The 12,527-nt window shown below is 31.3% G+C and overlaps 1 protein-coding gene across 4 annotated transcripts in view; it reads right to left on the bottom strand.

Moving 5' to 3' along the window:
• LOC127734079 (uncharacterized) overlaps positions 1-12,527 on the bottom strand; it is a 187,616-nt gene that overhangs the window by 150,686 nt on the left and 24,403 nt on the right. For 2 of the 4 annotated variants that reach the window (XM_052243705.1, XM_052243704.1), the window contains exons 2-4: positions 2,990-3,170; positions 2,188-2,279; positions 1,220-1,294 (exon numbers count right to left, since the gene is read on the bottom strand). In XM_052243705.1, the coding sequence (XP_052099665.1) occupies positions 1,220-1,294; positions 2,188-2,279; positions 2,990-3,170 (348 nt within the window). The remainder of the gene's footprint in view (positions 1-1,219; positions 1,295-2,187; positions 2,280-2,989; positions 3,171-12,527) is intronic. The other 2 variants (XM_052243707.1, XM_052243708.1) reach the window with 1 other exon arrangement.

The following is a 12,527-nucleotide window of genomic DNA, read 5'->3' on the forward strand; positions in this document are numbered from 1 at the left end:
GTTTATGTGTTATATATTTGATTTTCGTTCATTTTTTGTACATAAATTAGGCCGTTAGTTTTCTCGTTTGAATTGTTTTACATTGTCATTTCGGGCCTTTTATAGCTGACTGTGCGGTATGGGCTTTGCTCATTGTTGAAGGCCGTACGGCGACCTATAGTTGTTAATTTCTGTGTCATTTGGTCTCTTGTGGAGAGTTGTCTCATTGGCAATCATACCACTTCTTTTTTATATTTACCTATCGCGAATAAAACTCACATGTTGTGATCATCAGTGACACATATATTCAATAAAAACTAAAAAAAATGGATAGGTCAGGACTGGAAGTTTAAATATTTTCTGGTTTATTTCTCACCAGACACTGATTCTAAAATGTTAGATATTTGTAAAGATTTGAAACATTAGAAAAACCAGTTTAGTTCGTACCATTTTGTGAAGATTACTACTAGTATATATTTGGTTTCCATAACTTTGTTACTCGAGTTTAATTCTGAAACATGATCCATGTGCAGTGAATATGATATCATTCACTCATATAACTTTTACTTCTTTGATTGCGATGTTGGAGACTTGTGAATTTGCGAGGGTATCATTCAACAACTTGTCAGATTACAGATTATGAAATGGTTTAAATGGTGCATTGTCATCGTAAAATTTCATATTCTTAATTATGTTTTACATTAAATCAAGGCGGTTGCAAAGCTGTCAATTAAATCTCTGTAAACCGTCTCAGGGTTATGATGCCATTGAAGTTTTGTATATTTTGGTTTTCACACTTTCAAGGGGACCTTTAGACTAATAGTGTGCTCTGTTTCTTAAAGTAATTTTCTACGTCTTTAAAGACATGCCTGTAAACAATCCAATTTTACATCTTAAAAAAGTCATAATGAAAAGTAATCTTACTGTTTTCTCTAAACGTAACGCATTTTAAAACAAACAAAATAACAGCCGTCTCAGACTGTGTGTTTTTTATAAATCTGATGACGGACAGTTTCATCAGAAAAAAAAACCTCAACAACATTTTAATCCACTGACCATTAATCTTAATTGTTTCTTTCTTTAAAACACAATTACCTGCAAACAGAGCTGACGAACAGTGGTCTGGAGAACCACAAACTTACCTGCAACGAGAACTAATGACCAGCGGTCTGGAGCACCTCACATATACCTGAAAACAGAGCGAATAACTAGTTGTCGGGAGGGAGAACCACACACTTACCTGCAAGCATAGATAATAACCAGCGGTCTGGAGCACCACACACTTCACATAATGTAGGGGTCTTGGAATAAGTTCCTAAAATTATAAATAAAAATATGGTGTATTTCTTTTTTTTCTACGAAATATTAAAAAGATAGTAATAAAAATATTTTTTCGACTGTTATTTAATGTCTACCTCTATAAGCCTGTTCAAAACATGTACATATGATACTAAGAAAATAACAATTATAGAAAGGAATTGTGTATATATGTTCATTACTGACTTCCATTACATTGTTGCAATGGATTCCATGTTTTCTTTTACATTTGACAGATTTATATTCAAATACACCATAATTTATCATACCGATCATGTCAGGATCAATGTATGATTGAAAATTACCAGACGTGTATTTGTTCACCTTGTAATTTTTTTATCACAAGCGGAATCATTTGGAGAATAAATGTGTCGTTGTAAATTGAAAGTTCAATACTATTTGTGTGCCGTCGTGCACAATTAATTGTTATCAACGTGCCAAAATTGAACCCAGAATTGTTAACGTCCTCGTCCTTTAATCTCTACTGCTAGTTATCTCACTGGCAATTTTATCACATCTTCTAATGTTCAAATGCATGACTGAGATGCGGTATATGGTTAAACGCAGTAGTTTCGATGACATTTGACCTTTTTTATCCCAAATATTTGCCGTCTCTCATTTCCTCATTCCTCCGTATTTCCTAGTTCAAGTATGTGGTCATTCTGCTGATAATCGTATTGAACAGATTTTGACAAATTATCTAGATAGGCATTGGGAAGGCATATGTTGCTCGTTGTTGTTTTTTCTTTAATTGTGCGTCTGATTTTTTCATTCATAAGAGGTTGGTGTGGTCTGTTTTATTGTCCAATACTTATGTTTTTCCTGTTTTTGTATTATGTTGTATAGTGAATAAATTTGACGAGTACTTAATAATTGTCACAAAATACTTACTAAAGGGTTTTGCATACAGAACCACAATTTGGCTTGATGGATCAATAGTCATATCTTTCAGACATCTAAACATTAATCTTTGTCCTTGCAAACTAAAAACAAATAAAATCAAAACACAAAGGATCAAATCTGAGGGAATCACGTGACTTCAAAAGAGCTTAGACCGGGAACGTCAAAAGTATACTGCTTGGTATGCAGCACGCAGCACCTAAAATACAAATTCATACTACGTCTGTTATTCATATTCTTAAGTTGAATCACATGGAAAGTTGAATTTCCTCGAGTAAGAATGTAAAACGGAAATATTTTTTTATAACACAATCAAGTCAATGCATTGATACATGAACTTACGGGTATTACCATTCTAGGAGCTAGTTCTTCAATTCTGGCATATTGAAATGTTACATCATAATTGTTAATTTGAAGTCAAACCAATTATATTACTACAGAGATATACAATAAATGTTTATACTTAACACCAAGTTTAAATTAAAACAGCATTTAGTGAACAATTACAAGCCATGATAAGATATAACAGATTTTGGATAATTAGTGAGTGATATTAGGACAGGAAACAATACCGGTATATGTTAAAATTAATTGTCATTAATTGTAATTCCTTATTTTTGTTAATTAAAGCTGTAATCACATAAAATGATAATAAATGACATAAGAAACTATTTTTCTTTGCCAACATAATTTTCCAACAGTTTCAAGAAATCCTAATTTTTTAAGATGAGGTACAACATTTCATGCATTTTTCATAAGTATAGCCTTTCTAATAACCATAATTATAAATTACCGTTGAACTATAAACGGTCCATTCAGTGCAAAACACTCCCTCGTTTCACCAGTTTCAGGTGAAACTACCAAAGTAGGATGTTTGCAGTTGAATTGAGAAACTCTATTCCTTCCTGGATCGTTAAGTTTGATATATTTCCCTAACTCCTGTCTTCGACAAGGATAGAAACAAAGACCTTCAACTACAACAAATATAGAATATAACCAATTTTATTTGCTTATTGAAAATTAGGGACAGCAGGGAATATTATGTATAAATTGTTTATTACTGAGGCTTGGATAAAGAGTGAGCTATTTATACTGTAAATTTATGATGTCTCTGTACTGGTCAATGGGTCAGATTCGTTATACTTAATTAAACGATAAATTGTTGAAATTAGATAACATGTTTTCACGTGTAGAGAAATTTCACTCATGATCAGTGCATGATTGGATTACATCTTTCTTATTGGTCAACGATCTTGTGGGGTCAGTACGAGTTCACGTGTATGTGCGTTGTGGGCACTTCCTTTTATCACCAGTTCTTGACTTGGTAACTTGTAATTCTTATTTAACAATTTGTGAAAAATTTAAATTTTAAAGATAACTTTGGACTGGAGTGATTTCCTTTTTGCAATTTGAGGTAAAATCGAACTATACTTTCATGTTTTAGCTAATTTATGCTTATATTCTAGACAAACGTACAGTTGCTTTTAGACAATTCTTTCATTCGTAAAGATTACACGATTTTGTTTTATGCAATACACGTAGTGGTTGGTCAAATTTATCTCATTGTGAATGAGCTAGATACTGGGGTGAAATCAATTTTGGTTTTGGTGGTGATACTGTGCGTTTGCGATCAAAATGTACTTATTTACCATACTTATGGAAAATGATAGATGATGATAAACCCGATGTTGTATTTTTACAAGTTACTGAATCCTTATTAGCATAATGAATATGTACAACGTCATATGCTAATAAGGATATTTGCAATGGCATCCAAATGTTTGCAGAATGTATACGATCCGCCTTTTGTATCTGTATGAAACATGGTCCATTTAAATACAAATAAAAAAAACTTATTGGCAAACGCTAATTAACAATGAATTGTTAAGACCTTATATATGGCAGTCAGCAGGGTTTAAGAACATTTGTTGTTCGACCTGTTAGTCAAATGCGTTTTGTTAAAATATACTTTTTCACTTTTTTGGTCTTTTGGAAAATGTTGTTTGTGCTGTTTTTAGACCCCTCCAACAAGAAATTTGTTTTGCATGCACACGTATAACAATTGCGGTTTTTATCCAACGCAATCATAGGTTTGAACGTTGTTTTCAATTTAGACTTGTTTATATTTTTTCGTTTGGGCTTGTATTATATTTGCCTTCGGGTTTATATGATCCGTTCATCCTATTTTAATTCCTCAAAATTCAAGAGTCTATCCTAAATTGGGGTAAATTGTATGGCTTTCCAAATACCGTTTCGATTCCTAACATCACTGAAGAGACATTAATTGTCGAAATCCGGATATGGTGTACAAAAACCTTTGCACCTTTTGTTTGCGGTATGCCATCTTTTCCGCAAGTTTATGGTTTTCTGTTTAGTATTAAATTTATTATTATTATATATTTATTTATCATAACAAATATGTTATGAGCTATTGGCTATGTCATTTTCGTTCATATTCATCGCAAAACAGATAACTACTTTGTTATTTCATTATAAACTTAATGTGATATTTATGTTCATATATATTTTTTTCTGGTTGGTATGAATTTTTAATCATAATCATGTTTGATACATTTTATATAATGATATTGTATGTAGTGACTCGAGAAACATTTTCATTAAAAAGTACCAACCCCCAGAAAACGAAGTATTTACCAAATTCATTACAACTGGCGGATTTTTTGCAGATGTGATTTTTTTTTTTATTTAGTTTTGTATGTTTAGTTAAATGAGCAGTAAACAAATTAAGATCGAACAAAAAAAGAATGATAAATGAGTAAAAAAATGTGTTTTGCTTTAACACTTTGTCATATCAATTATTCTTTTTTGTTCCTAGAAATAAAAATAACACTTTATAAATTTGCTGCACAGTTGCAAAGTTCACCTTAATGTATAATACTTATTTCAGTATATGTTTTTGAATTATATACCTGTAGTATGCCTGATATCAAATGGGTAATACATCTACGAGAACAACCAATACAACTACAAAAGGTAGTCTTTGTCTGAGGTATATACGTAGTTGTACAATGTAACCTTCACTTAAGTGAAAAGAAAACTGAGATATGACTTTAGTGAAAATGAAACTTAGATATAAATTAAGTGAAAAGTAAACTTGGATATATATATATTGCTGATAAGAATGTTTACTCAAACAGTTGGCCAAAATGCCACCATCTGAAACAAATAAACGTTGTATCTGTTCAGCGCAAAATACATGTTTGTCGTCAATATGAGATTGAAGAAACGCTATTCTTAAAAGTGTGAAAAAGTTTAAAGGTAATGATACACGCGGGATTCATCATTCTGGGGGAGATTTAGTGGCGAAACTTTGATATTCTAATATGTGTTGTTACTGTCACCGCGAAAAAAAACTATTTCGACATCTCGTTTTTTAATTTGATTTGTTATTTCATGATAAACATTCAATTTTATATAAATAAAGGACTTATTATTGATATATAGTCAGCCCACAAAAAAATAAATAAATAAAAACTTTCATATCCAGAAATTAACGCCAATTTGCTTATTTGAATATTATACTACAGAAATCGGATACGGGTCACGGAAATTATATTGAAATGATAGGGAATTTTGAAAAAAAATGTCTGTTTTAACTTTAATTTAAGTGATAGACAGGTTACGGGACAGAAAATAAATATACACAACAATATACACCATTTAAAAGAAACATTATGACTGTCGTTGCAAAAATCAAGGTTCCTGACATATTTTAAAAATCGAAGCGAGAGGCTTATAACATTGCTGTATAAAATACAGGCTAAAATGGCTGAAACGTCAAATTTGCAAACTTCGTGTTGAAAATTGGCTAACAAGGTCATTACAAAAACTGGTTGCGGAGATGAAACTTGAAACTTGAATGTCCAAAGAATAAGCAAGTCAAAACCTTGTATGTGTAGTCGTTGAACTCTAGGTTCCCACGTAAAGTTTAAATGCCCTATTTCAAGAAGAATAAACTCACGAAAACACGAAAAATTCACTAAATTCGCGTTCATTGTTTTCATTTTGACCGCCTGACAACTTTACGGAAATATCAGAGTGATTATAAACAAAGACTCTGTGACGGGCAACTTATAATATCGGTGTTTTAAAGATTTTAATGATATCAAGCAAGTCCAGTTCAAACTATTATCACGTGGTACAATTCTCATTTACATATTATGGATATTAATTAGCAAAAGTACTACTAATTTCTGGCTATGTATAAAAAAAAAAAGAAATTATTTGATGAAAAGAAAAATTCAGAACAATTCTCTAGTCAAAAGTAGAAAACTTTTCTTTTTTTCTTCAAATGCACAGTGCTTTGTTCATTGTTCAAATGCATATACATTTATCTATGAATGAAAAGGAGGATAAATTTTTATATATACAAAAATAGTCGTCGAGGAGGCAAATGAACGTCTTGAATTGGAGATGTGGGGAAGGAAATGGAATTGTATTATCCGTGGGCTCGAGGGGAGTGTTGGTGAATCCCCTAAGGTCACCCAAACCATAGTCCGAATCTGGCTGAATAATAATAAAAAGGGGCTTGGGATGGATTCTGAGCTGGTGAAAGGTATGCTATTTACAGCAGTTCATAGATTGCCAAATGGTTCTGAACAGAAACGCAATATCATCCTTAGGCTATCAAACATGATAGATCGAGATGATATCCTTACTGCTGCCACAAAGCTGCCTAGGGGGTACGGATACAGCGTGGTCCCGGACCTCTCCCCTTCATTTGCAGTTCGTCGCGGTGAACTTCTGGCAGAAAGAAGCAAGATGTCCAGTGAGGAGAAAAGAAAATGCAGACTAGTATATTTGAAAGAGCCACCTTTCGTCCAACTCGTAAAGAAAAGATTCTAAACATTGTGCGTTAAGTACAGAGATCGCTTTGAAAATCGAATAATTTTCGCTTTCAAGATTTATTTGACATTGAAATAAAAATGATGTTACATTTTTTTTATCTCCTTTATTTACCTTTTTTGTTAGTTTGTTTATATATTTATTTGAATGTATATTTTCTCTTTACTCTATCTCGTTTTTCGTCAGGCAAAATTTTATATAACACTATTTGTGTTATTCGTGAGTTCTCCTCTCAATATTAACTTTTCTAAACGTGAATAGTGGGTGTGGCATAGTTGTACATTTCACTTTCCTGTAGGCAGAGTCTTGTGTATTCATAATGTAAACATTTGGACACTCGGAATCTCTTTATATTTTTGTACTGCTACAATCATAACACAATAGAAGCCTCCGTGGAAAAACACATATTATTATTTAATCATAAGCCTCGTCACATATGTGATGTTTACAGGTATAAAGAATAAGAACAGGGTTAACCCTAACAACCTTAGTCCTACACATGCATCTGTTGATTTTTATCAAATTTCATTCCCCTAATTCGTACAATAAGTGTGTGCTATAATTATATGATCTGTTAAATACTATATAGAAAAATATATATTCTTTTAGATACAACCAGAATGCGGTTAAAACTTAATCTAGATTACTACATGATATGGTCTATGTAATTGAAGTAAAACATTGCATTAGGGAAACTATAAATCAATACTCTCTGCTTGGGAATGATCTAGAAACAGAATTATCAGTAAACCCACACATGTTTTGGGAACTCTTAAAATGTATGATAAGAGGGAAAACAATATCATATGCCAGTTATATAAAAAAGAAAAACACAAAAACCGAAAATGATATAGAACTTAAGTTAGCTAAATTACTTGAAAAATTATGAAATAGATCCCTCAGAATTAATAAATACAGGAATTAAATTTTTGAAGATGAGCTTGTTCAACACAGAGCAAAAATAGTAACAGGTATTATGACAACAGCATAGGCAAGATGGGTAGCAGAAGGTGAAAAATGTACTAACTATTTTTGTAATCTAGAAAAAAGAAATTATAATGAGAAAATAATTCCAAATTAATTAAGGATAATGGAGAGGAAATTCTTAATCAAGGTGAAATTTTAGAAGAACAAAAAACATTTTATGAAAAATTGTACTCCTCAACAAATCCTATTCTTCATCAAGAACATAAAAATCTATTTTTTGATGAAAATAATCCTTTTATGCGCAAACTTTCTGATGAACAGAGGTTACAGGCAGAGGGTAATTTGAATGCTAATGAATGTTTAAAAACATTGAAAAATATGAAAAATGGTAAATCTCCAGGGATGGATGGATTTACAACTGAATTTTATGAATTCTTTTGGATAGACCTCCATGAATTTATTATAAAATCTTTTAAGTACAGCTTAGAAATTGGAACTTTTTCAGTTAGTCAGAAACAAGGAGTTATAACATGCATTCCAAAAGAGGGTAAATCAAAATTTCAATTAAAAAACTGGAGACCAATCACTTTATTAAATGTTGATACAAAAATTGCATCAGCTGCTTTAGCAACCCGTCCCTAGATCTTCCATCAATTTCTTCATTTTCCATCAACACTTGATGGACAATTGATGGAAAGTTAATGGTACTTGATGGAATTCCATCCCAAACCAAAAAAAATCCATCAAAGGATGATGGAAATTAGGAATATTATTTCCATCAGCATTCTTTTGATGGAAAATTTGACGGCATTTGTAAGCCCCTGATGGAAAATTTGATGGCATTTTTACCCCCTGATGGAAAATATGATGGCATTTATTCCATCTGATGGCAAATAGGATGGAAATGTAGGAAGTTTGATGGAAATTGGACTTAGAAATTTTCTTTGATGGAAAGTGGGATGGAATTTGGACTCTGTCATTTTGCTTGATGGAAAAAAACTTAGAAAATTTCAGCAAAATTGTGTCTGAAAATTTAACATCCCTTACGTATCCCAAGAGAAAATGAAAAGGGGATCAATCGGGATACCAATGAAATCACGGTGAAATTGGCGGGATAAGCCGGGATAAGTATCTGAAGTCGGGATCCCATTCGGGATAAATATCTGAAACTGGGATCCCATTCGGGATAACTGTCTGAAGCCGGGATCCCATTCTAGTTGAAACGGGAAAACATAAACCAGAATTTTGTGTGGAAAAATATGCAAGTGTTTAGTAAACAGGAAGTTGTTGAGTGCTGAATCTGAAAACGCATATGGATCTATTCAAATAGCATGGTTGTTTTAACAAATATGGTTTTATCCATTTACAGCCATGTAAGTAGTCCAAATAATTATGACGTCTGGCAAGGCTAGTATTCTAATTATTTTCTGGGACACCTTCCTTTTTTGTCAAACATTTTTTAAATACACGATTATTTATGACATAAAGCAAAGGTTATTGGTGTTAATTAACAATGTGTATGACACCAAAGCTGTCAGGTGAAGCCAATCACTTAATGGGTCACTTAATTTGACAGTTTACACAGCTACATGTAGCTGAACTTCTTGTTCATGGATGGAATGAATCACAAATTTCAGTTTGACAGTATTTCTTAGTCTAAATAATTATGACGTCTTGGAAGGTTATTTTAAATTTTTGCTTTGACGCCTTCCTGCGACGATGTAAGGCGTCAAATAAAAAAAATATAATAGCCTTTCAAGACGTCATTATTTATTGGACTTAGTATTTCTAAGTCAGAAAAATGCCGAGATTTTCGCGATAAAAATGGCAGGGCGTCCGACAAACGTCAACGGCTGTTTTGCCAAACAAGCTGGGGCGTTTCTGATTTTCTCCAAGTTCACATAAGTGTTCTATTAATTGTTGTCCGGCATATATCAATGATAGGCCAATGATTGACATCGTAACACGTTGGTTTCCTCAACTTATGTAAAATGTAAACAACGTTTTTTTTTTGTAATTGTACTGAACAGTCCGACCCTAGAAAATACCGTCCTAGATAATGCGGCCACTATTTCATCCGCATGCAGCCTGTGCCGATTAAATTAAAGTTGTTTTTCCTTATATTTAAAAACTGGCTAGTAATAAATTATTTTATGCGACACCCTTGATTTATTTTTTCAATACCGTTACGGGAACAGATCAACTTCTTGCCGGTATAATATGGGGCGAGATTGTCATATCGACGTTAGTGTACTGGATAAATACGTCATCAAATTCTGATTACGCTGAATATGGAGGAATACGATGCAGATGTTTTCAGATAAGTGCATTAACAATTGGAGTTAACATGTGTATATGTGTATATAATGATTATAAAAAATAATTCATTGAAGAACTAAGATTTTTTAATGGTTTTTATTTGAGCAAATCAACATCAGAAAGTCTAAAAGCATAAACTGAAAATATATTTATTTTGAACATAAAACAATAAATAATCTGGTTGTCACATAACAGGCATAACTGGTAGATATGTTAAAACTTAATTGGATTGTGTGAATGGTTATTTGGTGAAAATGATAAGTCGCGCTACCCACTAAACACATAACGTTCAATGAACGTTGTGGATTGGTTCCTGTAAGGTTATTTCGGACCTGAACGTTACACGAACATTGTATGTACGTTAAAATGAAACGTTACAATTCAACATTCTAGGAACTTTTTTTTTAACGTTGTGTGCAAGTTTCATTTTGGTTATGTTACAAATAATATGTTGAACAAACGTTGAATATTAGTTATTTTTTAACATTACTTGACTAACAGTCTTAAAACGTTCGAACAATGTTCCTCATTTTTTAGAAAATTTAATCTTTCAAAAAAAAAATAAATTAATAGCAAACAATGCAATTTAGTAACATGTTTGCCATCATGCATATTAATCAAACCTTTATTTTATTTAAGAGAGTCAATGCTGAAAGTTTTTGAAACTCCTCATAAAACAATACTGTACTAAATAAAACTGTTATTCCTTAAACATAGATTGCCTGATTAAAAGTTTAAATTTATTATTCTCATTATTTATAATAACTTTTTTCATTCAACTTTAATTTGTGAAACAAAATTAGCAATTATATACAGAATGATATTTGATACAGCCATTCTGTTAATCAAGCATATTCTGATAAGGTTGACCAAATGTTAGACAAATTTGAAAGATAGTTGCTATGGTAATTAAGGTTATAGGAAATCTAAATGTAATGGGAGGGTCACTTTTAAGGCTATTTCCTGTCGTGTATTTGTAAGAAAGCAGTGATAACAAAGAAAACATAAAGAGGAAATCACACCATCTTAAGAGAAAGAAACATGTAAGTTGTTACTTTAAAAATTCTGATATATATATTATGTATATATATATATATATATATGATTATGAATGACAAATACAATATGTTTATCTTACGTTTCGGGTGAAATAGATTTTGTTTAAATCATTTTTAATACTAAATAAACATGAAAATTTGCCACTGAACATTAGTATCATTAAACAAATTGTATATTACCAATAATTTAAAAAAAATTTCCGAAATCTTTGTTTAATATAAAGATTGCATTTATAACCATTACCAATGGAAAAGTTTGTTTTAGGATGTACCTTGTTACGTACTGTTTCAGAAATGTTGTTTAATTATTTCTACTTCATACAACATACAAATATAAAAGAATTTTTTTGTTCCTTTCTAAATCGCCAAACATGTACGATATATATTTGTGAAACATGATCATATACAAATGTACATGTGTAACAGTGTTTTAGATATCAAATAGTGTATTTATTTCTTAATTTTTTTAAATTCAGTGCAAGAACTTGTAATTTATATATATACAGACTCGACTGCATTTTGTTGTTTTTTCCTATAAGAGTAAATATCACAAAAAAGCTGACGCTGCTTCTTTAAATTATATGTATGCCGTGTTATAATTAAACATTAGGAAATCATGAAAAAGTGAACTCCATCAAAAGTTATATATAAAACATAATGAAACGGCATGTATGTGTGATACTTATATTTAAATCATCTGATTTATTATAATAAACGACATGGAAATCTTAAGAAGAAAGCGATTTCAAAATGTTTCCTTAAAATATAAAGAAAGGGGGAAAATGTAAAAAAAAAAAGATATATCACACTTTAGGATATTTCTAAGCGAAAAAGTCTATATAAATTGGCAGACAGTTTTGTGTATGAATTACTTGAAGTAGATATTCTTCTTAATATACAATGTTACATTCTAAAATAAATTTATAGGTCAGGAATTTGAGCACTACAGAAGACAAAATAATTCAGAGTGCAAAAGGAATAGTAGGAATCATAGACAATATTCTGGCTAGAAAATGCATGGAAATGGAGATGGGACAAAATGCAGAATTAATTACTTTAAGTAAGTAACATAATAGCCATCCTTTATGCTACATCGGATTCGAAATTCGCAAATATATATGCATAAAATGTTTAATATTACCGTTAATGCTGGTGTATTTA

The sequence above is a fragment of the Mytilus californianus genome, unplaced genomic scaffold (assembly GCF_021869535.1).
Source record: "Mytilus californianus isolate M0D057914Y unplaced genomic scaffold, xbMytCali1.0.p SCAF_3, whole genome shotgun sequence".
NCBI lineage: Eukaryota > Metazoa > Mollusca > Bivalvia > Mytilida > Mytilidae > Mytilus > Mytilus californianus.